At 36.3% G+C, this 27,736-nt stretch overlaps 2 protein-coding genes across 2 annotated transcripts in view; both read right to left on the reverse strand.

Moving 5' to 3' along the window:
• The window catches only part of LOC135071259 (four and a half LIM domains protein 2), a 196,799-nt gene extending 172,453 nt beyond the window's left edge, over positions 1-24,346 (reverse strand). Inside the window, exon 1 of the mRNA XM_063965044.1 lies at positions 24,079-24,346. Within this exon, the coding sequence (XP_063821114.1) occupies positions 24,079-24,126 (48 nt within the window). The 5' untranslated portion in view covers positions 24,127-24,346. The remainder of the gene's footprint in view (positions 1-24,078) is intronic.
• Positions 9,350-10,894, reverse strand: LOC135071552 (uncharacterized). The gene is made up of 2 exons (XM_063965325.1): positions 10,685-10,894; positions 9,350-10,457 (listed from the first exon to the last, which is right to left on the reverse strand). The coding sequence occupies exons 1-2, from the start codon at positions 10,707-10,709 to the stop codon at positions 10,066-10,068; spliced, it is 417 nt and encodes a 138-aa protein (XP_063821395.1). The 5' UTR covers positions 10,710-10,894; the 3' UTR covers positions 9,350-10,065.
• Positions 24,347-27,736: the final 3,390 nt, after the last annotated feature.

Genomic DNA, 27,736 nt, shown 5'->3' on the forward strand with positions numbered 1-27,736 from the left:
TGCCTGTGTCGTAGGTATTTTTTTATTTTTGTAACAATAAAATGCATAGTTGGATGTGCGGTCGGCATCACTTTAAAATTTCATAGCTTGCTTCAGTAAAACATCGTACCTAAATAAATACCACCTAACACATTCTACTAATGTTTTTTTTATTATGCGAAAGTTTGTATGGACGTTTGTTACTCTTTCACGCAAATAAAAAACTTTACAGTATTGTTGAATAACAACTAGGCTATAATTTGGTGAAGCTATAAGGTGAAGCCGTGGGCAAAAGCTAGTTATACATACAATGTTGCCCACTCCCACTGCACTGAGAGATGAAACTAAATGAAATAAAAATCCTTTTTTTTCTGAAATTTTTATAACCCTGGGAATAACGCTAAAAGAAAATTACCCATACCTAATATTTTATGAAGAACCACTTACGGAGATTCTCTAACAGGAAAATTCACATGGCAAAAGCTTCTAAACGGATAGTCGGTACTAAAATATTAAATCACGTATGAGGATAACACTAAAAAGCAATATTCTGTAAGGCAAACGATTAATTTTGTAGCGATTATTTTTTTCTATAAAAACTTATTAGGAACAAAAAACTGTGGATCCGCTTTTAAAATCTTTTTTTCAAGCCTTTATTTTCGCAGTAACGGAATTTAACGAAGTCTAGCCGAAGAGGTAAGGTCTAGGCCAATTTTGGTATCACTTTAACTTTAATAACAATGAAATGATTGAAATACATCAGCCCCAACGCTGTCCATTGAAGTGTTTAGGATAGTATCATTCAGTAAATAAGTATTTGTCTGGATCTAAGAGTATATCTATAAAAGCGAAAAGTCACTGACTCACTCACTTACTCATCACGAAATCTCAGAAACTACAAGTGCTAGGAGTCTCAAATTTTGCATAGGGGTTCCTTTTAGAACGTAGGTGCTCACTCACTGAGACGGGATTTTGCAAAATTCAAGCGTACGAAGTCGCGGGCAGCCGCTAGTGTAAAATAAACTATAGTGATATGCCAGCATTTTGGTCACCAGTTTAATTTTTAGCCTAAGTCCCTAAGTAAGTCAAATAACCTGAATAAACTCCATCTGTGTTTGCCATATGATCCTGGTACGGCAACTACTAACATCCCCAGTGGATTCCCCGGGACATATTGTCCCAATCAACCACGGCATGTGCAGCAAACCGATTTGTGCTCTAACGGGAACAAATCGCAAACATTGAATGCACGTGCACACATCAACATTTGCCTACGAGATGCTGTTTCCATTGCCTTGAACGTCACGGTACTCACGGTGCATATTTACGAGAGATATAGAATTATTTATTACATTTTAATGGGGTAATCAAATATCAGTAAAACACACTTTGATCGCTAGCCTCTTTGATGAGTACATGCCCTAAATATTCGTTTATTTAAAATTCACAGAAATCGACCTTTTGCAAGTTGATCTCGATGGGTCGGTACTGAAACATGCCTTTGATTTAAACCCTTGACACGGTTTCATTGCCCACGATTTGGTGATCAAATGGCACAAATATTTTTAACGACTCAATTACTACGGTGGTAATTAAATACTACCAGGTCGTATATACAAAATCCAACGGGATTTAATGTATTTAGAATAAACAACTAAAATGTTATGTGAACTTTTGTATTTGCAGCGTATTCCCAAAGGTTCACAGCTCTATTGTTTTGGGAATAACCCGTATTTGTGTAGTGAAGTTTAAGCAATATTTTTGATAATCAATAGATTTAGCCCAAAGGTTCAGCCAAACCACCCCGATCAGCCGGCGTGCAGCGATGGCGATCAATGCATTTAAGTCTGGTCGCCATCGCTGCACGCTGGCTGATTGCGTGTGATCGTGTTCGTTTGACCATTAAAAGCATTAATCGCCATCGCTGTTGGTTTGGCTGAACCTTAACCCATAAATAGTTAAGGTATCCAGTTTGGCCAGCAGTACAGTGTAGGCGTAAATAGAACTGATTTCCTAGTCACAGTTGTCTCGGAATGAAAATTCATAAATGTATTCATACAGTTTAATTCTGTTAAAACAACGCAAAACAAATGGATCAAGGAACGTGACGATCCATATTTCAATGCATGCGACAGCACACAATATTAATCCTTCCACTGCACAAACGCGATGGTATATTTAAACGGTGGCCATGACCCATAAAATGTGCGATGCAATGTCAACAACGTGCAATTTGTATCAATAACTGTACCTTTTGCACGAAAAACTTTCGACTTCGAATCGTTTTGCGTATTCGAATTGCCATCAAAAGATTTAGCATGAAAACTTAAATAGCGCCCCTGTGAACGTGACGTAAAGTGAACTTAGTATGAGAAATGGTAGCACGAAACTAAATTTGACAATCGAGATCGTTACGTTATCGTTGAATTTGAAGGCTGTGTATCGAATTTTGTCGAAAACGCAAAGTTTGAATCATTTTAGGATACGAACTTCAAATCACTGGACCGTGCAGACAAACTAAGGCTGGGTTGCACCATCTTACTTTAACTTTGACAAACGTCAAAAATCTGTCAAACTCCATACAAAAAGGATCGGTTATCGTTATAGTTACGGTCAAAGTTAGGTGGTGCAACTCGACCTAATATCGTTACAAACGTCGGCGGTCTGGCATCTGCAATGCATTTCTGACACCGCACTACGCCATCCGTATTGCGGGCGCTACCCTACAGGGACGCATTAATTGTATGCACGTGCATGGAGTTGCTTATCTATTGATAGTTAATTGATGTATTATCATATTAAGTTATTAATGGTCTATAACAGCAGGTAGAATTATCATTTTGTTTTTTAACTATGGATTTAGGAGAGGTTCTAGGGATGATAAAAAGTTAGTTTGTTATTTTTAAGTGGGTAAAGGAACTCATCATCATTGTCTTATCAGCCAATCTGCTTTACAATTATGATCTCCTGCTACCCCTGAAAGAATTTGCTATTAAAGAATTGCTTAATTAACAATAGAGTACTAAATGGCTACGGCCCCGGAAATAAATCCTAACTTATTCATCGCTCACCCCTGGGATTCAAACCCGAAAAATGTAGAGTGCATATTACCGGGCTATCAGTCAATGTATAGGTTTAAAAGTAATTTGAGTCCAAAGATATGTATGACCATTTCTGTGGTCTGCGGTGACGAACGAAACGTCAGCCTTGTGAAATTGTAAACAACTTGACTACTGACCACTTTATAGGATGGCTATACAGGATGACTGCAATCAGTATCTAAATTTATAGGAGCGACTCAGAATCAGTAACTTAATCGATTCACGTAAAGAAAACAACATTTTTTTTCATATTTCATTATTTTTATCCACTGCGCGCGGTTTCAAAATTGGCACACGCGGATAATTTGCTTCGTTCATAGAAAAATACGTACACACAGTTAACTGCAAAGCTTAATAGACATAATGGTACGCGAAAATAAGCCTTAACTCTTAAATATTAAGAAGATACGGGGGTGCCCGTTTCGCGAACAATACCACGAATAAAAATAACTCCTTAATTACTTAAGATAAAGTTGTATAATATTGTTAAATTTTGTTATAGAGCTTATTAAAACAATTTGGATACTGATTACAAAATCATCCTGTTACCTATCTATACTCATATCGTTAACTGGTTGGGAGGTTTGCACAGGGAGGTAAACTTTTAACTAGAGCAAAAGCAGTGTTTTAAAATTAGCATTTTATAAAATTAAATGTCTGCTAACTAAAAAGCTCGGTGCACTGATTTGTAATGCATATGTTTGTTTTGTAAAGCAACCAAAGAATGAGCTTAAAGTTTATACAACAAAATACTTCGTTTTTAAAGCCCTGTAATATTTTATTTAGTGCTTCCAAGCTTCGTCAGTCGGCATCTTCAAAAACTCAGTTGTGTTAACGGTGACGTCATCCATTCCAATCGTGTTATTTCGTCACGATCCACTCACGCACTACCAAGCTTTATAACGGATTATACCGTGCAATAATAAAACCTTTTTTGAATCCGCGTGACGACTGTCGGAATGCACCCCTGGGGGTCTATCCTGTAAACCATTTAAAATGTCGACTCTATTCGTCTCCTTTACTTATTATTTGGTGAGTAAGTGAGATGAGTGAAGTCACATCGAATATGTTTTTCGGGGTAGGACCTTCCTGCGTCATAGTACTTAGTATTTCGTCACGTTGCACCATGGGGTCTCGTCTGTACCTACAATGAGTCATGAAGGGCTACTAATTTCACTTTAGCAAGACAAAAAGGAAATACTTACAGAAAGGATACTTATAGAAAAATACACCAAGAAATAACCCAATTTTGCATGAATAATATCCATATAAATATACACTCCCAATCCGCTTTCGGCTACGGTAACTACGACAAAATTCTTTTAGTCCGCAATAAGAGGGCTACCCTATCATGTGCCCTCACATGGCTACCAGTAGCCAATCTTGTTGGTAAACGTGCGCGAACAATGTCGACACGTTAGGACACCGCTGATGTGAATAATATCCATATACTATCTGTAAATACATTTCCATCTACTGTTAGTGGTCAAATACTCGTATAGCAGCCTATTTTGCGTATTGTAAGCGCTAATTTCCACCAGACTGATTTAAGTTCCGGAATGAGCTTGTTAGGATTTTAAATTAATTATGTAATTAGTTGTTTCCCGGGACTTGGCCTGCGTTGATTGCGGTCTGACACAGAAAATCTTTTTTCACTTTAATAATCATTAATATGTTTACATTTTTAACTTGACAAACGATGGGAATATCCTGAAGTTTTTATTTTAAAGATTTTTTGCGACAAATTGTTTCAGCGGTTTAGGTAGATAAACAGACACAAAGGTTTCCTTAGCATTTTATACTTAAAAAGCTCATTAAGAAAAAAGATAATTATTACATAGTATAATTATTATTTGCCATATCAAGCGTGTGTCAATTAATACTGTTTAAGGTCTACATAAAAATCTTTAACAACATAATATGTTTCATTTATAAACATTATCATTTTATTTTATGAATCGATTGCTAATGCGATGTTTCTCTGATAGCAAAAAGTTTGTTTACATAGGCGAGCGCATGCGCCTCGCTAAATTATGGCATACATTAAATTCAAATCATCACCCAAACACAGCAGAAGTTTTATGGCCATCCCTTATTTCATTACTAATAAAAAGGCACTTTAGTTTTTTATTGGACCGGGATACACCCTCATAGTCTGGTAAGAAACTTGGATTGTTTGATTTTGAAGACTAAGTTTAGATTCCAAATAGTAAATTGAAAAGACTGTTTCCAGTTTGGTTAGAACTTAGAGCATTGCGGGCATAAATAACCGGTCTGAATAGAAATTAGGATAAATGATGAATCGTCATAACCACTTCAGCCACTGGACGTCCACTGTTGAACATAGGCCAATGATTTCCATTGGTCGATTGGTGTAGAATCCATCTTCTTCTTCTTTTATTTTGGCAACGACTTGGTTTTGAATCAGAATCAGAATCAGAATCAGAATCATCATTTATTTTGAGAAAAGTATCCATCGCCATACCGCAATTTTTATTAGGTCATCTGTCTACCTAGACGTGGTTGGTGGAAATGATGACTATGATTCCATATTTCAGATATTTCAGGGTAAAAAGAAGAACAACGATTTATTAAAACTATGATCTTCTTAAAGATAAGCAATCTGTAATCATAGAACCATGTAAATGATTGATTGCTCAATGATCTGTGTCTGCAACATGAACCCAAGTATCGAGATTATTTACTCTTGTCACAGTTCAACGAATCGTTAGAATAAACAACTTTTTTGGAGTTTAATAATTTATTGAAAATGGTTTTCATTATTTTTTATTCTTCTTTTTGTTGTATAACCATGCAGTAAAGGCACCCACTGAAAATCTGTGTTTTGGCAGTTACTCACACTGTCAAGATGTTACTGAGTGGGTGACCTTTTTTGGCAACTTTGTTTATTTAGAACTTTGTTTATAAGACATACACAAATGTCTTTTGTTGCCTGAGTTTTTTGCCAAAATAAAATTATTTTCTTTCTTCTTTCTTTCTTTCTTAGTTCCATTGAATATGTTTTCATCATCATATCAGCCATAGGACATAGCCATAGTCATTATAGAAATTATTGGGGGAGGCTATGTTCAGCAGTGGTCATATGAATATGTATTGATCAAAATAAATTTATTTCGTACATGCTGTGTCCACTAGGTAGACCTACGATTTTTGTCGCGGGAAGTACCTGGATGCGGGCAGCATAGGACCGGTCGTTGAGGAAATCCTTAGGGATGCCTACGTCCAGCTTATTTGGCTGAAACGAACGAACGAACCAACCAACCAAAGGTTTTTTTTTACTTAAACCGAAGCTGTTCTAGTTAGTTCTAAAAGTTTCTAAACTTCACTCCAAAGATGCCTTTGAGCGCTAAAAGTTCTAAGCCAGAGAATTTCTGTCCAATCGGCATACCACTTTTGAAGTAGATGTTAAGTGATAATCTGACTGCAATACTAAAGTACTTAGTTTCTACAACAAAGTTCGGGCTACGTCTAAGTTTATTCCTAACTTTGAGCTGCAGGTGAAACTTTAGTTATGGACGGTTACGTGAATCCTCCTTAAACGGACACTTATAATGTAGTTCAAAGCCGAAGGTCCAATCTTAAGCAGTCAAAAGCATTGTTTGAATGATTAATTTTTCAGTTCGTATTCATATAGTGAATGTGAATGATTCAGATAGAACATCGTGCTTTTGTGTATTTTTTTTTGCAAAATTTTTGGCCCAACCTGTATTTACCTACAAGCGAGCTTTCTGTTCTTTGTTATCTTATGTAAAAGCCCTGTTTATTTACCCGATAATGTACCAAAAGGCGATAAAGTGCTGATTGTAAACATAACGATAGGAAAGTAAGTGCTGCGCTAAGTGCGGGCAATGTGGGCAGAATCACTGATTTATTTGGGGATTGGAACACACCTGCCATAACGGTAGCACATCAAGTTAACATGCAGCTTTATGGAATTGTAATAGAGGTTATTTTGCAATGAAAATGTAGAGTCTGACATGTGTTATCTGACAAACCATGATTTAAAGAAACCTGATGGTAAGCGTAATAAGCGTAACTTTTGACGAGATTGATTCATAGACTTATTCCAGTGTCTCCTTGCAAACTTTACGTCGTCGGTGCATCGGCCTTTAGTTTTACAAACGAATTGAATGTTAAGTAAACATAATATCATTCAGTTTATCAGCTGTGTTCCTTTTTAAATCAGTATGCGAATGCACCCTATGCATTCCAAGCCTAGGTCGTCTAGGCGGGTTTTATTTAAATTTTGTCTTTACTCTAGTCTTTAGAATTTTGGAATAATAAGTTTATTGTCTACACTTCTACACTAATATTATAAAGAGGAAAACTTTGTTTGTTTGTTTGTTTGGTTGTAATGAATAGGCTCAAATACTACTGGACCGTTTTTAAAAAAAAATTCACGATTCGAAAGCTACGTTATCCACGAGTAACATAGGCAAAATTTTATTTTGGAAAAAAATAGGGTTCCGTAAAATTATGTAGATAATGTAGTCCACACGCGCGAAGCCGCGGGCGAAAATCTAGTTATGTATAAAACTGTTTTCTATGCTATTGTAGGTATGGCAGCTTGGTAACTGAACGAATGATCGCATCTGAAATTGTTTCTTACTCTCTTTCCTTAAGATTTTTCCATTTCTGTCTGTTATCGTGGGATCTCTAGCAAAGTTTGCCCTCAAACTTTGTGTTTAAGCCGCCCAAGACGTCTGGGACGGCTCTATAGCTTAAAATGTCTACAAGGACCAGAATGGATCTTGTTGTTAAATTAATTCAAATTTATAAATAACTAAATCTCACTTATCAAATCCTTAGAAGGCTCAAACTAACTACTAGACCTTCAAGGAGTATTTATTTGTTAGCTTGTTCAGTTCTCGTGCTTGATCAGCGTAAATCTGAAGCTTATCTGTATGTTCTCATATATTATTTATACTATATTAACCAGCTGAAGCCAGCAGGTCCTGTTTGGCTGGTTGCAGCACTGCATTCCTCGCAGCGGGCTAGGTTTTCGACCTCCGCGAAATATATTAAAATGTCATTACACTACACCGTTGGTCTAGAGGCCGCGGCAAATTGCAAGCTTCAGACTCATGCTGAGTGACGTTGCATTGGCAATGCAGCAATAGTAAGGGCGTGAACTCATGGGCCTATTCTGCCGTGCTCGCGATATTAGCAGTAACCCCAATTTTTGAGATATCCTGTATATTGAACGAGAATCAACGCATTGAGCTCTTTCAGATGAGCTGACAGGCATTAAAACTCAAAAGGACAACACACAGGTGGTTTAGCGTTGGTAACAGTCCCGTTAGCTCGGCAGTATGGTGGTGCGACGCGGTGCGCTGCATTGTGGTCCTTGCAACGTGATGTATCATAGTTTATCTCTGAGTGGGGTAGAATTATGACACAGTAATCCTAGAGGTAATTCTGTCAATACTATGATCACTTACCTAATATTCTAAAACAGTCTAAATTGCTTCGTTGTTAATAGGATCATTTTGTTGCAGGAATTTGGACTTTGGTCTTCTAATAAAGTACTGTACTAAGTCAGACGTCCCTTTATTTGAGAGTAGATCTTATTACATTCCGAGCTGTCTCAAAGTGAACTTGGTTTCTCAGTATCGAGAAACTGATATAATCTGTGGTAACGATTTAGCACAGGGATGTTACAATGTGCACTCGAATTCAAATGTCAAGTGACTTATGAGAAACCCGATATGAGCAAATAGGTTAAGATAATAATATCCTAGTTATTGAACACCTACAGATGAATACACATAACGGGACTATTCCCACCTCTCGTTCCCACCACTGCAACTCCTGTGCAGCCAGGATCTATAGCTTGACCGCCATAAAAACCCAACAAATGAAGGTCAAGTTTGTCCCGGGGGAAAGTTAAACTGTCATTGGACCCGCAACGAAATTAATCAGAAGAACATAGGACGAGTTCGAAATTAAGGTTCGATTTCCCTCCATTGCAATCCAAAAGATGAATACACATAGGCAGCAACCAACAGGCATCAACGAAAATTCCTTTTTTGGAATGTCAGAAAGTGACAGTTTTAAATGTCATTTTACTGAATTTTATTATGTCCTTCATTTTGCGGTTCCATTGCAACAGTTTCGATGCGTTGTTCGTGTGTACAAACCCTTATTCTAAGCAAATTACTCATGTGCTCTAAGTGAGCGGACAGCTTGAACTTAATGGGGTGAATGGCACGCTAGCGATGTCCTATGACGCATTGAGAAGATAACCCTTTCAGCACGACAGAACAAAAAGTGAAAACTTGAAAAAACTTGTATTTATATGTAACCCATAGCAATCAAAGTCCCCAACAAAAATAGTAAAAAAAATCCCCCCCCTCTAGTTTCCCCCCAATAGACATCGCACGTACGTGCGTTCCAGGTTCTACTCAGCTAACGCAGGATCGTGCATTCCATAATAAATCATACAAAGTTTGTTTAATTATAAGTACTTTATTTATTATAGCCCTATTTATCAGTCTCATCAACATAAGTATTTAATCTCGCATATTAATTACATTTTAATGACAAGATTTAAAAAAAATATCTAGCATTTTCGATATTCTTAGACTTAAGAACAGAATTACTTTGAGTAACATAATAATGACACCTTTATTGATCAAATTGATCAAAAACATTAATCAAAAACAAACAAAAATATTTCCTACCATTTTTAATGAAACAAATCAGTCTGGTATGACATGTTAGGAAGCAATTTTTATTCCTAACAAGGCACAAATGAACGTTGCATTTTGTGCAACGGATAATAGTGGAAGACGTGCAGTTCTCAAACCTGCATTTTCTACCTCTTGTGAGATCAGGAAATGGTTAAATTTATCCAATCGTTTATCTGAAGACGGAACTACAGCTGGTCTATATCTTTTAGTTGATGGTTCAGAAATAGGAGCTTCATCTTCTAAAACTTGATCAGCCTGAGGAACCGAAGCAATCAGAGCATCAGTAAGGTCCAATCTGAACCACAGCAAGTCCTTAGCTTTAATTTCTTTACCTCACCAGCTGTTACTCTTGGTGGAAAATCATGGCATTTGTTTTCGAAGTTAGTTGCGCGCCAAATTCTGCGTCTTTCTTGCTTTGGTAGACCACTGGTAGAGGCTTCTGGCTGATTTCTAGGCTCTGTCACATTTAATTGCCGCAGTTGTGCTAAGGGGACTACCATTTCTTCATCAGACTCATTCCCTTCACCGCTGTGTGGACTATCTGCATCATTTTCCAGAAACAGAAAAGCTTTGCTTAGTTGTTCCTCGTCCGATTCCTCCTCCAAGTCAGATGTGCACCCATTTCCGATCAGTTGTTCCACCAGATTCTCGTTTAGAGCACAACCTGTTGAAAAATAGAACATTTTAGTATTATTTCAATGTTACCTAAAAGCACAACATAAAACGACAACGCACGAACGTGCGCTCGCAACAAAATGGCTCTTTTTATAAGAAAATGTTGATAAATACTGTAATATTTTTTTGTTTTATAGTCAAGGGATATATAAACAAATGAAATAAATACGATTCATAACATAAATATCAGATTAAATATGGAAACAAAACACTCACGTCTTCCTCGGCCGTCAACAAACATGACTCCTGTCTTGCACAAGTCCTGACGCGTCACTGGCAAGTATTTCTCCCCGCGCGTATGTTCTAACGGTTAGAATAGGTAATGCACAAACGATCGAGACCGTTTCGGCGCAGCAAAATCAAAATCCGCGACCTCTAGAATTTTTTGAGTGTCAACGCAAGTTTAGTACAATCCGTGCTGAAAGGGATAAGTACTTTTCTCAGTTTTGCTTTTATCATGTAACTTTGGTAGGTACATCGATTCTAATACATTGTAAACTCTTTATAACGTTACTCGATTTAACGACAATCTCCTTATGACGTCAAAATTTCTTGGCTTTTTTGGTTTACCGTGTCCTCTATCCGCTTTACCGTGTCACTCTATTTAACGACCACTCTTTATAACGTCGAAAAATGCTCAGTCCCTTGAGTGTTGTTATTTAGAGTTTACACCTTTAATAGGTCTTTTTTGGGTTCAGGAATAATAGTTATGGTTTTTAACAGCCATAATTAGGTGCCTGACATAAACTTACGTTAGATCCAAAATCTTTCAAGAATGACAATTTTTTCAAGAAGTTGCAGTCCCGGAGATCATCGTCTACATACATACAGGTTGATATAGCTTGTGAAGCACTTCCAGGATCAGTAACCAGGTTTTCGATATCTTGTGTAGTTTACAAACAATCAAGTGAGATCACTTAACGTTTCCACCCTGTGTAAAAAAATGGATCAAATAAGCTCTCTATCTCATTTTCATATTAAGTACACAGTCTATTTAAATCCTGCAACAGGTAACAAGCATAAAGCATTATACTCGTGCTCCTTTGATAACATACCCTCTGAAAAGCGTCTTGTATTCCTTGGAAACGTAGAGTAGAGGGTTCTAAAGAAGCTTGGAGAGCTCGCGTTGCTGTTCCATCAATCAATAAGCAGCTTTCAAGTATTTCAAAATAACAAACATAAAATACGAGTACCTACCTATATCTAATAGGTACTAGCAGTGGTAGGGTTAATACTGGGACACACGCTTTTAAAAAACACAAAGTGATTTTGAAAGCCTTTTTGCAAAAATAAATTAGTTTTTTTTTTAAACTGTACAAAATTATAAAATTCTTTGTCAATTACTACCAAAGATAGATGTTACAGTCTTGCAGTCGCAAATCCTGTTGCTTTATAAAGAGAGACAGCTGTTGCACTTACATTTATTTTGGAACTACATTATGTAGTTAAGTAATTAGTGCTTTCTAATAGCTAATTATATTCATAAACTAGTACAAGTCAGAAGTGGGGTAAAATGTTTATAATTCGAATGGATTGACCTAGAAGTTTGGCAATTAACTTAAAAGGGCACACGTTCGTATTTTCTGCTGCATAATTTTATTTTCTGGTGGAATGGCAAACCAATTAGCTTATGTTTCCTTAACTAAATTATATCGTACAGTGCAGTTGCATTATCATCAGAGGTCATTCAGCCACGACCTTCTCCAATTGACCAGAGGCTAATGGAGGATTCGTCCTACACTTCTCATGTTGGCCAGAGTTGGTGAGCCTTGATGTTCGCATGTTTATCCTTTGTTGCCTTTTAATCTATGAATATATAAAAGGAGAAACTGACTGACTGACATTTATTGGGATAATAGGTTAGTTTCTTAAAAACATTTTTTAATCCGTCAATTTTAATATCAAAAAATATTGGACCCGTACATTTTTAATTTCCGCGCGACGACGTCACAAAGTGCTGCATTTTTAAGCACTCAATAAGGATCTTTTGAACTTTGGCGCGCTATATCTCGTTAAATTATTATTAGTTTGAAAAACTGAAAAAAACGTGTCGACTAAAAAAACTCTTGCTTTTTTACCCAGGAAACATCACTATACTGGGACGTGTAAAACAGCTTTTTAAAAGTCTACGTGCAAAAATAAAACGAGTTTCATGACATCCATACACAAAAACAGGAGGGGTCCTACTCTGCGCTGTTGGAAACACATGGCTCGATCGCTAGAACCCTAAAAAATTAGTTGTATAAGTAGGTAAATAAATGGGCCCAGTACACGTCCTTGTGAAAACCTTTTGTGCCTCTGACAGACGACTACGACACAATAATTATTATGAAAATCATTCATAGCCTCTTTTTTCATGTGATCGCTTGACTTAATGTGAATACAAACTTGAGTGGGAGTAGCCTAATAGGTTCTATTTACCTTTGCAGATATGGTAAAGGCGTTTAGGAATTGAAAAAGACACGTGATCGTAGCGGAAAATCAAAAAGTGATATCTTTTTTCTAGATCACTTATTTACTCCAGGTTGAATAAGATGGTTAATTTGTTGTCAATAGGTAGTTTTTATCTATCAGTCAGGTCAGGCATCCGTTGTGATGATACAACATACAATCTGAGGTGGAATTGTGTAAAGCCATCGTTATCATTTGACAGTTCATAACGTACGATTATTCTGTCAAACGCTTTGTATAACTGACTTTATCTTACGTTATGAACTGTCAAATGATTACGATTGCTTTACACAATTCCACCTCTGATTATAGGATTGATCATCATCATCATTTCAGCCATAAGAGCAGTAGACGTGCTGAACATAGGCCTCCTCCAATGGTTTCCAGATTGGTTGATTTAATTTGGAGAAAACAATCATTTAATTTTGACCATTTTTGATAATCAAAATGTGCATGATTATCTTTCACCACATTATAGATGGAAACAGTAGAATCCATGTGAACTGTTTTAACACTTTGGTTGAGTTCTGAGAGTGTAAACGACCTAAATATGAAGTTAAAGTTCACATTTCTGGAATAAATCAATAAATATGAATAAATATCCTTAGACATTTTAAACTGCGCTTCTAGTCCCAAACTAAGCAAAGCTTATGTACTATGGGTACTAGACAACGGATATAAACATACTTAAATACTTTTTTTTTGTAAATACATACTTATTATACATAGAAAACACCCAGTCACAAACAAACATGTTCATGCACACAAATGTTTGTACTGTGCGGGAATCGAACCGTAGTCCGTTTCAAACCACTACACCAAATGGCCGACACACGGAATAGAAGGTCTATTAACAATTTGAGCACACGCTTAGCTCACTTTCTTTTTTTTAATTCTGTGTAGTGAACTCACTGAAAATTGCTCCATTGTTCTAACTGCCACTGGCACTAAACCCGAATTAAACTGCCTGCGCCAATCCAATCTGTTTATAACCTGTACTCGCACTGAACGTTAACACTGTTCGGCCCATTAGGCCGAAGCCGAACCGTTCGGCCGAGAGGTTTCGGCCTCAAAGCGTTTACGGGTTGCCGGTCATTGCGCGGTGATATTTTTACGTTATTCTGTTGCTAACGCAGAAAAATGACCTTCTCATAAAAGGTGTTACGGTGCACGTGTCAGTATTTTTAGTTCAGGCCAATTTAGTTTTAAAATGTTGGTAATTTGTTTTGAACAAAATTTTTTTTATTTCGGTAAGTGGCAGAACATAGTTATCATTTTTGAAACTGGATTACTGCTGATTGAAAAAAAGGCTGATAATAGTGAGTTTCTTGCGCTGCTTCTTCTCAGCACTGGCCCATTTATTGTCCAGAAGCAGTGGTAGGGTTAATACTGGGATGTGTAAATGTACTTTTAAAAGCCTACTTCCAAAAAAAATATTTTTAATCACAACGAGGAAGCTGGTTTATTAAGATGCAAAGCAAAAAATGATGAACAGTCTAAATACCTAAAATAAAATTCTGAGTTCTAGATTACGTAGGTAGTTGTGGCTGTGTAAATTAATTAGTGTGTAAAAACTTTAAGTACAGAAAATAAAATCTCACTTCTTTCCTGCAGGGAGCATGCCGATTCAGTTGCACGTGCCTTTTATTACATAAGTGATAGGGTTTCGAATCCTTCAACAGCAAGTGAAAAAAGTATAGAAAGAACTTAACAGCTAGGTTACAGGTACACCAAAGAGCCCGTTTGGTATTTATCTTTTTTTTATCCACAACAAGAAAGCCTGTATCTCACCTGATGGAAAATAAGGGTAAGTACCTAATAATTGCTATAAAGATGTGAAAACAAATGTGTCACTGATGATACGATTTAACATAGGTAGAAGTTACAGCTATAAAAATATCCATGAGTTTTTTTTAACATTTTGTATTATATTACCAAAAAATAGTTTTTTTCTTTCCCCAAACTAAATAGCAATAACCAAATATATTATACAAAAAATACGTCTTACAACTTACGAATCCTCAACTGCCAAAACAAGCTTAAAGCTTCTATGCCTTATCGTTCACTGCGTCTAACCCAATTTTTCCCTTGCAACGAGTTGACTTAACAATGACCCGCCGCGGCGCAGGAACGAGGAACAAAGTCAAGGCCAGCGTAACATCATTGGAACGTGCTGATAATATCGAATTAAATGGAGAAGGAATGGTTAGGATTGGTGTCATCAAGGACTGCATTAGGATAGTGTTATCGACTAAATATACATAATGTCAATAAGATTTATGACAATTGACACTACTAAACCAAGAAATAACAGTGAAAAAAATATGTATTGTATAAGCAATAGTAAGTTTAACCACTCTAAAATATGAAATTTGTGTAGGAATGTCTGTGTTGTGATCGATTCGCGATGTGTTGGCTACATTGCTCTAGTTAATATCATAATATTATGTACTTTACATGACTTATTATATGTCCCATCAAACCTGAAGCAGTTGCATAATACCGCGTAACAATTGATTTCTAGGCTTCAGTCCTCAATCAATTGTTACGCGGTCTTTAGCGAATTGGGTTGTTAGAAGGCTCATCATAGGTGTGCTTAATAAAAATAAATACGTAGTACGTATACTATAATAACAGTTGACTCTACCACGTGTGGTGCTCAACCCCATCCATCACGTGAGCAGTGCAGATTGGTGAAGGTGGAAGTAAGGCAAGTGGTCAACCTTATTCTCAGATGATTTATGGCCACTCACTAGACTTAATGACTAATAAAAACTCAAATCAAGGGATCTCTAACGTGCCTTCTGAAGCACGAAGATGCTTGTGATAGTGTATAGTGCTGGTAGTAATGAATGGTTGCCCATCCGTAGAGCGTAGGTTGCTTAACTTTGGTGATCGCCACCTGGCCGCCACCATCTCTTGACTAAAGCAGACCTTTTATGACTTACCTATAGTACAAGTCTTTCATCACATTCACATCACAATGGATTAATTATTTTTTGTCAACTTTCTAGAGCCTCGCGTCATCTGGTAACAAGAACGCCCACTCTTCTCTCTCTATCTTAGTATCTGTCTATACCACCACCACCATTTTTCCTTGTCAGGACTACTTTTTGTCCTATTCATAAGCTCTAGGATTCCAATAGTGAAAGAATTTTTAAAATCGGACCATCGTACAGCCTATTCAATACAAAAATACAAATGTTTCCTCATAGATATTATAGATTGTGAACACGGTCATCACTATAATGGGTTGCAGGGCACGAGTCGTTAATTTTATGCAAGATATTTTGTTCGACTGCGCGCGCGCTAAATTTAAACTCATAATACTCTAGTTTTTAACGACCGGATATAAACCGATACAGTTCCATAATATAAAGTAAATCAGTCTTTAGATGTTATTAGTCGTAATTCGCCAATAATTTAGGTTAAGTAGACTTTAGTTGCAATATTCGTAATTTATGTTTTAGGTTGAGATTTTATTTATGTCATCAATGACATTGGAACGGAATTAATAATTTATTATGATGTCACAAACGATATAAAACTAAAATGGCTCATCAATTATGATGACAAGGTTGTAATAATAAAACAACAAATAAAATATTTATTGATGCCGCGGTTACATTCAGTGTTACAAAGTTCTAGACCAAAGTTTTTATGTTGAGATAGTTTCTTAATACCCCCACGCGAGCTTTCGTTAATGTTAATCATGATTTTATCATTGGATAGAGTATAATGGTAATTGGATGGAGTATAATAATGCGTAAACTTTTATACTTTCAAACGATTTACTGTAGATATATTGAAAAACTTGAATAATTGGGATTACCTATGGGACTATTCTAACGTTTACGACATACCTATTAAGGAGGAGGACATAAATACAATAATTAAGCTTCTAAAATAGCAGTTCATCCTCTTGGTTTTGTTTGTTTTTTCTTCAAAATACTTCGTTTGAGCATGGAGGCTCATATCTACACATGACTATCTAGTAGGCTAGTTCGAATGAACACCTTAACTCTTCCGTATGACAATCTGTGTACGAACTGTTAAAAACAAAAAATAGCTAAGAAAATTCGAGATGTAGACCCCTCGAATACTAGAGTATTAAAACGCCGAAAGTATTTATCAGCTCTAGAACCACTAAATAAATAGTAAGCGAGTGGTCCAGTAACCCCAAGGTCGCTGCCCAGCCCTTGCTCCGAGGTCGTTCAACCATCGGTGACGAATACGTTAGTAACTAACGTTAGTTGGCAAATGAGCGGTTTTATCGATGTAACTTCCGATTATCGCCACTTTTTCCACAGGACTAGGCAAAGGCATAAAACATTGGTAATCCTAAAGTTTCATTGCATAGAGACTACTTAGAAAACATATGAATAAAGAAATTTGAATTTGAATACCTTATGCCCGTTTTCACCATCAATCCCTAATGTTTAAGTGAGCCCTTTGAAAACAAAATACTTGTTATGTGTTACCATAGGGGTCACTTAAAAATTAGCGATTGATGGTGAAAACGGGCACAATTGTCGATTTTAGTTTTTTTAGTCTTGTGGGGAGATAATTCTTGTCTTTGGAAACCACAGGGCAAATTAAACATTTCTTTGCATCTCCTAAAAATAAAATAATATAAATGAAAGCGCAACATTTTTGTACCTGGTCTAAAAAATAGGAAAATAATTAAAACCTCCATAATCACCCGACAAAATGCCTTCAGGAAACACTACATTTTCAGTGACAAAATTCCATGGAAAGCTCTCTGAAAGTAATGTTATATTTATATTCCTACAAAAGCGCACTAGCTTTTTTTTCAGTCAGAATCTATTGCGGATTTTTGGCCGGTATTCGCAAACACTTCTCGACTTAAAGCTCCTCAAAGTCCGCTGAACTTTGCTAGAAGACTCGAGTTGAGATGCCAGCGCATAAATTGAAATATTATTACTTGGCAGGTCCGAGCCAGAAATGCTACGTGGTTCCGTTTATATGAGTTCTTTTTATTTACTCATCATGTCAATGATCTTAGAATATAAATTATTTAGATAGAGCGTTTATATTGAAGTATATGGATAATTATAAAAAAAATCCATTGTTTTTTCATTGGTATGTGATTTATTTCAATACCTTTCTGGTTCTATTTATTTGAGAACTTAAACATTTTGTTTTAACTCTAAATAATAAATGATCAATAAAATATATTCTAGATTGACACGGTGCTTGTCGTAATTGACTGATTCATATTGATTTAATTTAATGATTTTCGTGAATCGCGAAACTTTAAAACATTTAATTTCCTAGGGATCTCTAAATCCAACTGCAGTCGCCACTGCACCCCAAGCTGCAGCGTTTATCACGAATCAATGAGCACTCCGGGTAATTCCTCCGGCAGTTTCAATGAGGAGAGTATCGCTTCATCAGAACGGTCAGTACTTTAGTGTATGGTGGCTTCGATTTTTGAAGAAGGGGTACTTTGCTAATATTATTAACTAGGGTTTGCCTGTGGCTTCACCCATGTGGATTTCAAGACATGACGGTAGACTTTGAAGAGAAGATAGTGTGCTACTAATTCTACAGGTGTTTGTGTGTGTTTTGGACCCCATCTTTATCTGTCATTATAGTTTAGCGTTGGTACTTAACTCTATTTATAGAACCAGTGTCAAGATTTTTGCCGCCAAGGAGTCCGTGCCGAAATTTAGGTAAAAGTTTAAAAACATTTTGTGCAGTATTTTCCCTCCTTTATTCTTTTCTCGCCTGTTTCAGAATTCAATTGCTTTTAACTTGCTCTATTCCTTTAAACTATGTTTTGTCCCATTTAAATTACCAACTATGGTCACTTGACACTATTATTTATTGGAGTTTCTATGCTCCTTGCATAACTTTGCACTAACTTTAACAGCAGTTTATTAGGCCATCTGCATAGAGTTAGCCAGTGAAACAATTTTTATTTTTTTAAATTGAATGTGATAAATAATAATTTGATTACAAGTGACATTTAAAAACAAGTGACATCCAACGGGTATTTACCAGACAAATCCTGAGGAGAAAGTAGACATTGATTGACATCTAATTAAAAATATCAATTGGTTTTTGGTGTCTAGTATTTCATAAATACACCACGCCCGATACAACTGACAAAATCGAAACGCCAAATCCATTCGATTCGTTGATTAAATAATTTATTATGGATTTATGAACGAGATAACAACAATAAAACAAAACACTGATCGGAATATTCAACGAACATCAAGTGAAGGAGTCGATTTACATATTATTTAACATAATATCAAGATGCAGATAAAAAATGGTCAAAACCCTCGGACCGTGACTCCCCAGCTTAATGTGAAGGCCGGGCAGGTGACTCAGAACCTGCCTGCAGTTTAATTTTGGTTGCCTGAGATAACTGGCTAAGGTTGCTCACTTGCCTTACACCCGATTCTCCACCAATCTGCGCAGGGTATGGCTAAAACATAGAGATATAGAGAGATGCCAACTAATGCGTTGAGTTCGAAACTCAGTGTCGCATAAGAAATTCACGCACACAAAGTAATCAAAATATGTGCTCATTATCCACTGCGGTATCAGGACTCAACGTTTGAATAATATTTAGTACTACGTAAGCAATGCACACAATAATTTACATTATGACGTCGCTGCTGTCATCATTGCATACACGAGAAATGTGTTCTGTTTTAACCTGCCTGCAGTTAAATTTTGGTTGCTTTAGATAACTGGCTAAGGTTGCTCACTTGCCTTACACCCGATTCTCCACCAATCTGCGAAGGGTAAAGCTAAAAGCAACCATCTTTGGTGTGATAAGTCTGCTTCTGCAGTAAGTTTATGGGCTTACTTTTAAATAAATTGGTCCAACTGTTACACCAATTACATGTCCAAAAATAGAGTTCGTGCTATGGTCACTAGATGCGAAACAGACTGTAAGCCGTATATTGTTTCAAAGTGTTTAACTTTTTTATAAGAACCTGCCTGCAGATTAATTTTGGTTGCCTGAGATAACTGGCTAAGGTTGTTCACTTGCCTTACACCCGATTCTCCACCAATTTGCTTACCGAAGGGTATGGCTAAAAGAAACCATTTTCGGCATGAGACCTTTATGCTGCCGTGAGTTATGGGATTACTTTTATTATATTATTGTAACTATTAAAATAATGACATGCATGCCTCAATATATGCCTGGATGCGAGCGGCGCAGGACCAGTCTTTGTGGAAATCCTTGGGGGAGATTTTTTTTTAACTGTAAGCCGTATTTCAAACTCTTTGAAAATGGTTTTAATCTCAGTAATTGTTTTATTAGAAACTATTATAATTTCATTACGTATTTTAAACTTAACATTTTAGGCAAGTACGTGGATGTCCAAGATAATCCCAGTTGTAACAATTATAGCTATTTATTTACACCATCGAAATGGCCTCGTCATGGTTAGTGTTAAAAAAGCTCTTTACTGGCAGTTAAACCTATTTGTATGGAGCAGGTGTGAAGCTGACTCAGCACTTCAGCAGACAACAACCTCGTGCAGTATTATTGACTACTAGCTGTTCCCGCGACTTGTTCGAAAATAGTTTTCAAATCAAATCATTTATTTTGCGAAAATGGGTTTACATCAGTAGGTGTTACAATTTTTCAAGTAGGTATCTCCATCTTTTAGTAGTTTGAATGATATTTCCCGTTTCTGTAACATTTTTCTTTACTGCTCCGCCCCTATTGGCTGCAGGGTGATGTTCATCATCATCATCAACTCAGCCATAGGACATCCACTACTGAACATAGGCCTCCCCTAATGCTTTCCATGCTGCCCGGTTGGTAGCGGCCTGCGTCCAGCGCCTTCCTGTTACCTTTATGATGTCGTCGGTCTACCTTGTGGGTGAGCTTAAATAAAGCCTTCCTCGATAAATGGGTTATCCAACACAATAATATTTTTTTTTAAATCGGACCAGTAGTTCCCGAGATTAGCGCGAGCAAATAAACAAGAAACTCCTCAGCTTTATAATATTAGTATAGATAAGAATAGATTACAATAAGTTCACTCAAGAATGTAAAGTTAGAATTAAGTTTAGTGATGTCAAACACCAATTTTGCTAGCTGGCATTAAAAGGCCTAGTATAGACAGTGACAGTTTGAATTGCGAAAACGCTTCAAGTAACGAAGTGACTTCATGCAATAAAACGCCAGAGCGATGTGATTTCGAATTAAACTGCCACGTGCTCGTATGTAACATTGTCTAGGATGGCAGGAATGAACTGTGTAACATTGTCTAAGATGGCAGGAATGAACTAGCAGTTAACGACGGACTATCGGACGACCTCTTAGAAAGATTTTACTTAAATCACGATAAAATGTTGAAGCAATAATACACCTTACTTCTTTTAAAGTTTTACAAGTATTATCATCATCATCAACAGCCCTTTACAGTCCACTTACATGAGCCTCCTCCACTATAGTGGAGGGTTTACAATAAATTATAAGTTTAAAATTACAAGTATATTGGGCTACAATAGTCCATTTCTTATACAAGCAGGTTTCTAAACTACGACTTTGCCTGGCCCATTCCCATTTTATTTGGGGTCGGCCCTCCGCGTCATGCGTCTCCAGGTTTCTAAACTACTGATTCAAAAAATCACGTCAGCTAGCCAGTTTGTTAGAACCTACTCATTTTATTATTTACCTGTAACTACATTATACCGGTTACTTAATAATACCTACATAATTCTGCCGTGTACTCATTTTCATTGGCCTTATCAGTAAAATGTGCATAAAGTCAACGAAAGAATTTTATGCTAATTATACTGGTACTTGTATTTACAGTATAATGTAGAGTTAAAAAGGTAGTTTTATAACGAGAAAAAATCGTGTACTTACATACTAATTTCAGTGCTTGCGCTCTAGACGCTGTAGAAATAAAAACAAAAACAAATCGTTGATTATACATAATTATATGTATTTTGAATGTGTGGTAACTTTACATAGTAGCGGGAATTATTTATAACTCCCGTACGGGTATTTTTATCAATTAAACATCGTTTAATAGGCACTGCCTAAATGCATACAAATCAAATGCTGACTCTACATCTATTTTCATTTCACAAAAGATATACTCGTAGCTTCTCTACAACAACTTTGGGAAATTAACTGGTGCTGAAATTATAAATTTATTTATGCATATAGTTAGATTATCTATAAAATATTATGTGTAAGTCAATCACTATGCCTTCGATAAAAAGTATAACGAAGAGTCGAGAGTGGTTCCTAATCAGTGGTCTGCATATTAATAACTTTCATATCGGCACCGTTAAGTGTTATTGTTATACTGTTCATTATATTGATAAAAGAAAATTATACTTTTGGATTATTTTATTTCAAAATTGTATTGTACTGAATTTGATAAAAGTTATTGGTTTTGAATTCACCCACGAATAAAGAACGTAAATAATATCGTAACATAAACGTAGCGCTACTTCAGAATAATTATGTGGCGATTTGGCAAGGTCTATTCTATCATTTGACTTCAGTCTAGTACGAGGTCATCATCATCATCTTCATCATCATTGTTTTAAAACTGCTTTGATTTGTAATCAAAACTTGACTGTTTGTTGAATGTTTTCAACCTAGCTCCCAAACCCAAACTAAGGCTGAGTTGCATCATATTACTTTAACTTTGACAAACGTCAAAAATCTGTCAAACTCCATACAAAAAGCACGGGTTATCTTTATAGTTACCGTTAAAGTTGTTTGGTGCAACTCAGCCTAAGCAAGTCTAGTTCTTCTTAAACTTCCATTATTTAATTAGGACTCGTGCTCATCACACTCTCTGGCGAGATTCAAACCCTTAAACGCGGTAGCGTTGTTGTTTTCCGTTAACCACTGGGCCAGGTGGTCGTCTTTTAATGAGGTCTTTACATTGTAACTGTACCAATACTTTCGCAAAATTACTGCAAATATTTTATCCGAGTTCATGATAAAAAGAGGAACATTCAACTGTGAAAATAACTTAAGACTCGTTTTACAAATGAGGGCAGACTGTTTAATTGATGCAAAAGCAAATAATTGGAAATTGACGGAGTACTGTTTAATTGAATTATCGATAAATCAATCGTTTGTCAATAAATTAATTAATTGAATGATTGATGGGTGCCAAAATGAGTCGCTGATAAATTCGCATAGAAATGTAGGCGACATTATGTCATGCGAGTACGTCAGTGCACCATGTAGACTAAACAATAGGTGATCAATAGTAATGAGATATCCAATAGGAATATTTGTTGGCATTTTACGTCATCTTTTAGAGATGCATATGAGAGATGATCGCTTGAAGATATTATCCATGAAATGTCCATATGCTATTGATACATATCAAGTGATTTAATTCTACGTATATCATGTTTGTGTCATGTCCACTGCAAAAGAGTGGAATCCTTTTCTAGCATCTTTCTTTCCGCATTCTCATAACTAGATGTCTTTAAAACGCATCTAAAAAGATATTTAATGAGACTTCTTAGACATGGGGTCACGTACCATCAGAGAGATTGGGGTCAAGAGAAGGCCAAGTCCCATGTAAAAAAAGATACTTTCTGTCTACTAGAGCACAGATGGTTAAAAAACAATAGAATGTTACAGTTGGAATCAGTGTATTCCGAAACATCTGTCTTGCTCGCGATAATTGTGTCGAGTAACATAAGAATACTAGAATCTTATTGACAATACACTTTGCATTATCTTCGTTTTTTCTTCATTTATTTATTTTTCTTTCTGAGACTGAACGTAGAAAATAGTCTTAGTAGTATTAAGTTATCTATCGTCTTAGTTATCAAACTTTGGTAAAGTAAATAAACATTTTTTACTTGTAGAGTCCTTTAAATGAACGTGAATCTATTGTTAGGCATCCTTGCAGCGTTATACTGTTCATTAATCAAACGACAAGTCAGTGCGATTGCTCTGTGTATATCCTACATAGTCCACAGATGCAGGCAAGCAAAACATTCGTGCGGTCACTCAGACCAATCCGCTCTCTATTTAGAAATTCCCGTTCGCGCATACTCTTCTAACTCAGCTCTCCTTGTCTCACTTACACCTAACTTAAGCACTTAAAAACTTTTTCTCAAACAAGAGCAAAGTTTAAAATTAGTATTTGTATCGAAAACAGTGTTACCGTCTCAGAAAATGCGCTTTTGGGTCTCCTCGCCGGCGTCCCGTTCATTTTGTCACAAAACAAGTATCGAGATTCGAGAACCAAACTTCACAGCCACTTGTGGAGTTCACAGAACTTTAACACTGTAGTTTTTGTGAGTGCATTAGTAGTTGTTTGCTTGTTTTTGTGTGGGCACTTAATTTAATCGATGACTTCATACGGTTTGATAAGTTATCGCGCGGAGAGTTCGTTCACAAGCCGAAGGAGACGAGGCGCGGGCCCCGCGTCGGATTTGTGACTGGCGCGCGGCGCGGCGTGCCGGCGTGCCAGCGTTTTTTAACGCGCCGGACAATGAGTTAACATTGGAGGTTATGTTTTGAATGCACGCCGGACGCCGAAAAATTGAATCAGACACGCTTTTTTGCGGCCCATTTCGGGACGGATTTTGGGAATAATTGAAAAAATTTGGTGGCTACCACAGGCTGGGATGAACAAAAAAATAATTGGATTGGGTGAATACACCAAGTAATCTTGATAAAAAGTTTTTCACCACGAATTATGTATTTAAAAGCCAGCCCGTATTTTTCTCTGGTTCCAAATCAGTGGATATTTATTTCAGTTAGTCATCCACAGCAATAAAAAATGTAGAGTCAGTCTCAATATGATTGATTTTTCGGATTGAAAATTTATTTGCATTCCTAAATATTTGTCAGCTGGGAGCCCCGGATGTTTGTGTGTTCAGTGCTAACAAACTTCGTTATTGTAGAGCATTGGCTATTCATGTCAATAAAATTGTATCAAAACCATTTTGTTTGTACATCACTTGTGCATTTTCATGCATTTTATAACTATGTAGTACTAAAAATGTTTCTTGGTTTTTACTTGTACCCTGTCTCATGAGCTATAATTATCATGATTGTGATTCCCCATCGTCTCTATTATCAGCAATTGAGTTAATAAACTGATGACACAATAGGTATAAATGTATATCAAAAGAATTCGCGAATACCTTGGGAATTTCTAAAATGAGATCGAAATTACGATTGTTTTTAGAGTTAAAGTATGTATTCGATTTCATTGTTATGCCTTGATTGATAAATTATACTTAAAAAATAAGCAGACGAAAATAAATCCTTTTTTTTACGTAATACTCAGACCTAAACTTAGAAAGCCGGCTCTAGAAATAATAAGTTCACTATAAATGATGTTATGATCAAGAATCTACCTCAGTTTAAGTCTGGGAATAATACTTTATGCAGTCGGACCACATTGGTCCCATAGACTCAATACGAGATTGATTAAAATATATTAATATATTACCGGCTGTATTACTTTTTACAATTCATATCTCAATATAGCAATTTGAATACATACATCTAATTAAAAAGTGACGCACATCATTATAATGCCAGAAATGACAGTAAAAATTACAGATTGACAAGATGAAAAGCTTTCTGTACTATTTTATCGAGGTGGTGGTAGAGCAATAGATACATTTAAGGCTGGGTTGCATCATCTTACTTTGACTTTAACAAACGTCAAAAATCTGTCAAACTGCATACAAAATACACCGGTTACGCTCAAAGTTAGGTGGTGCAACTCAGCCTAATGCCCGTTTTCACCATCAATGCCTAATCTTTAAGTGACCCCTATGAAAACAAAATGCCTGTTAAGTATTACCATAGGAGTCATTTAAAATTTTGGGATTCATGGTGAAAACGGGCTTTAGTGTCCTAAAAAACCATCTAGCTCTTTTTCATACAAATGTAGTACCTATATTTGTTATACGAATAAAGACTTAAAAAACTGGATGATGAAAATAACAAATTAGGAACACACAGCACGTAGAAAAACCTCCATTCTACGCGGTATTGCCAAGGTTTTTTCATCGTCTAGGTATCTCAGCAAATATAAAAAGATAAAGTTTAAGAAGATAACCAAAGCGTTCAATGCCAATCATTGTTTACTCATTACAGCTGAAACTAGGCGCTTATGATTCACTTAAGTTATTTGCTTACTATATTTAGTAGTAGTAGAGTTACATCATAGAGTTTTTACAGATATTCGGTTCTAAATAGTCGAAGATACTCGTAAGTTACTACTCGTAAGTGTACATAATCTTTTATATAAATAAAAATGAATTGATGTTCGTTAGTCTGATTAAAACTCGAGAACGGCTGGGCCGATTGAGCTGATTTTGGTGATAAAATGTTTATCGTAGTCCAGGGTAGGTCTAAACGGTGAGCAAATAAGGAAAGATTTGATTATTTATTGCCTTTAAGGCGGAACAGAGTTCGCCGGGTCAGCTAATATAGTAATAAAATGACTCTATGAAGAAAATGTATTGTTTTAAAAAAACTCTATGTTTATTTTCAGTATTGAATGAAAACCTCTTTAAATCTCGGGAAATCTCAGTGAAACTAATATCCTTAAAATAAAGACTAAAGCTCTCAGTTTTAAGGATAATATTACGCAATATCTCGTCCAACTAGATCAAGTTCGGTCTAACTTTCTTACCTTATTCTGATTTAACAAAACAATAATAAACAAGCAAGTCTCGTACCTCCCGAGCCCTGTTACAGAACTGTTTATCTACTCACCTTATACTGCTAAAAGGTCGTCTGGCCGAAAAGAAAAAAAAACTCGCGTAGTAACGAACCAACCGGTTCGCGTCCCTAGCACGGGTTGCGCCCGCGCCGTGACGTCACCACGACATCTTACCGCCTGATAAAGCGTTGCAATTACATTACGAATCTCGTTTTTATCACGTCTACTAGTATTTCGGGCAATGTATACTAGCAAAGATAATTGTACAATTCTTATCGTGAGGTAATTGAACGCTCTATATTTAGAAGCGGAATATTATGTTAATAGTGCGCATAGGTACGTATTTGAAACGATTATGCTGTTATTTGCCTCGTTTATAGTTAAAAATAAAGGTTATAATGGCAGTGGAATGGAAAATGCATAGGAATTGTAGACATTAATGTAAAACGGAGCACTCAAGGACTAATTAACTAGAACTAACAGTTACTATTAAAATCACAAAGTAATTACAATCAAAGTAAGTATATTCGATAAAATCTCTACTTTACTAAGGCAGCATTAAGGCTAAACACTGCGGCATCGTAGTTACTTTGTTATACCTGGGTGATATATTGAAATATTTGGGAATCATTTAAACTATTTATCTTAGAGTTAAGTATTGATAAGGAAAATATTGAAACTTCTGAAATAGGAGTATAGCTGTATTATATTATCTGTGGCTCTACAAATGTAGGTCAAGTTTAATATCATTATTTTTTTTATAAAGTCAGCAAAAATGCAATGGGATACAACACGTATTTCACATTCTACCAGTTCAAACTATCGTAGGCCGGCCATGTATTTCAAAAAGGATATGATATGATTTGTCTCATTGCATTTGCTCCAAAACGTATCCAATTCCCAAAAGGTCAAAGTCACAGGTCAAACATAATAGTAGTGTATTTAAATACGTCAAAGCGAACGCATCCTCGTCCCATTGTCATGGATGCGCTGGCGCACGCATTTGAAGCAGCCTCATTACGCATGACGGTCGGACAGCGCATGGTAACACGGTGTTTATATTGTTATACATCTGTTCACTCGTTAAACGGTCAGATGGTAGAAGTATGTTTTTGAAAACAAAAATAGGTAG

The sequence above is a fragment of the Ostrinia nubilalis genome, chromosome 4, assembly GCF_963855985.1.
Source record: "Ostrinia nubilalis chromosome 4, ilOstNubi1.1, whole genome shotgun sequence".
Classification (NCBI taxonomy): Eukaryota; Metazoa; Arthropoda; class Insecta; order Lepidoptera; family Crambidae; genus Ostrinia; species Ostrinia nubilalis.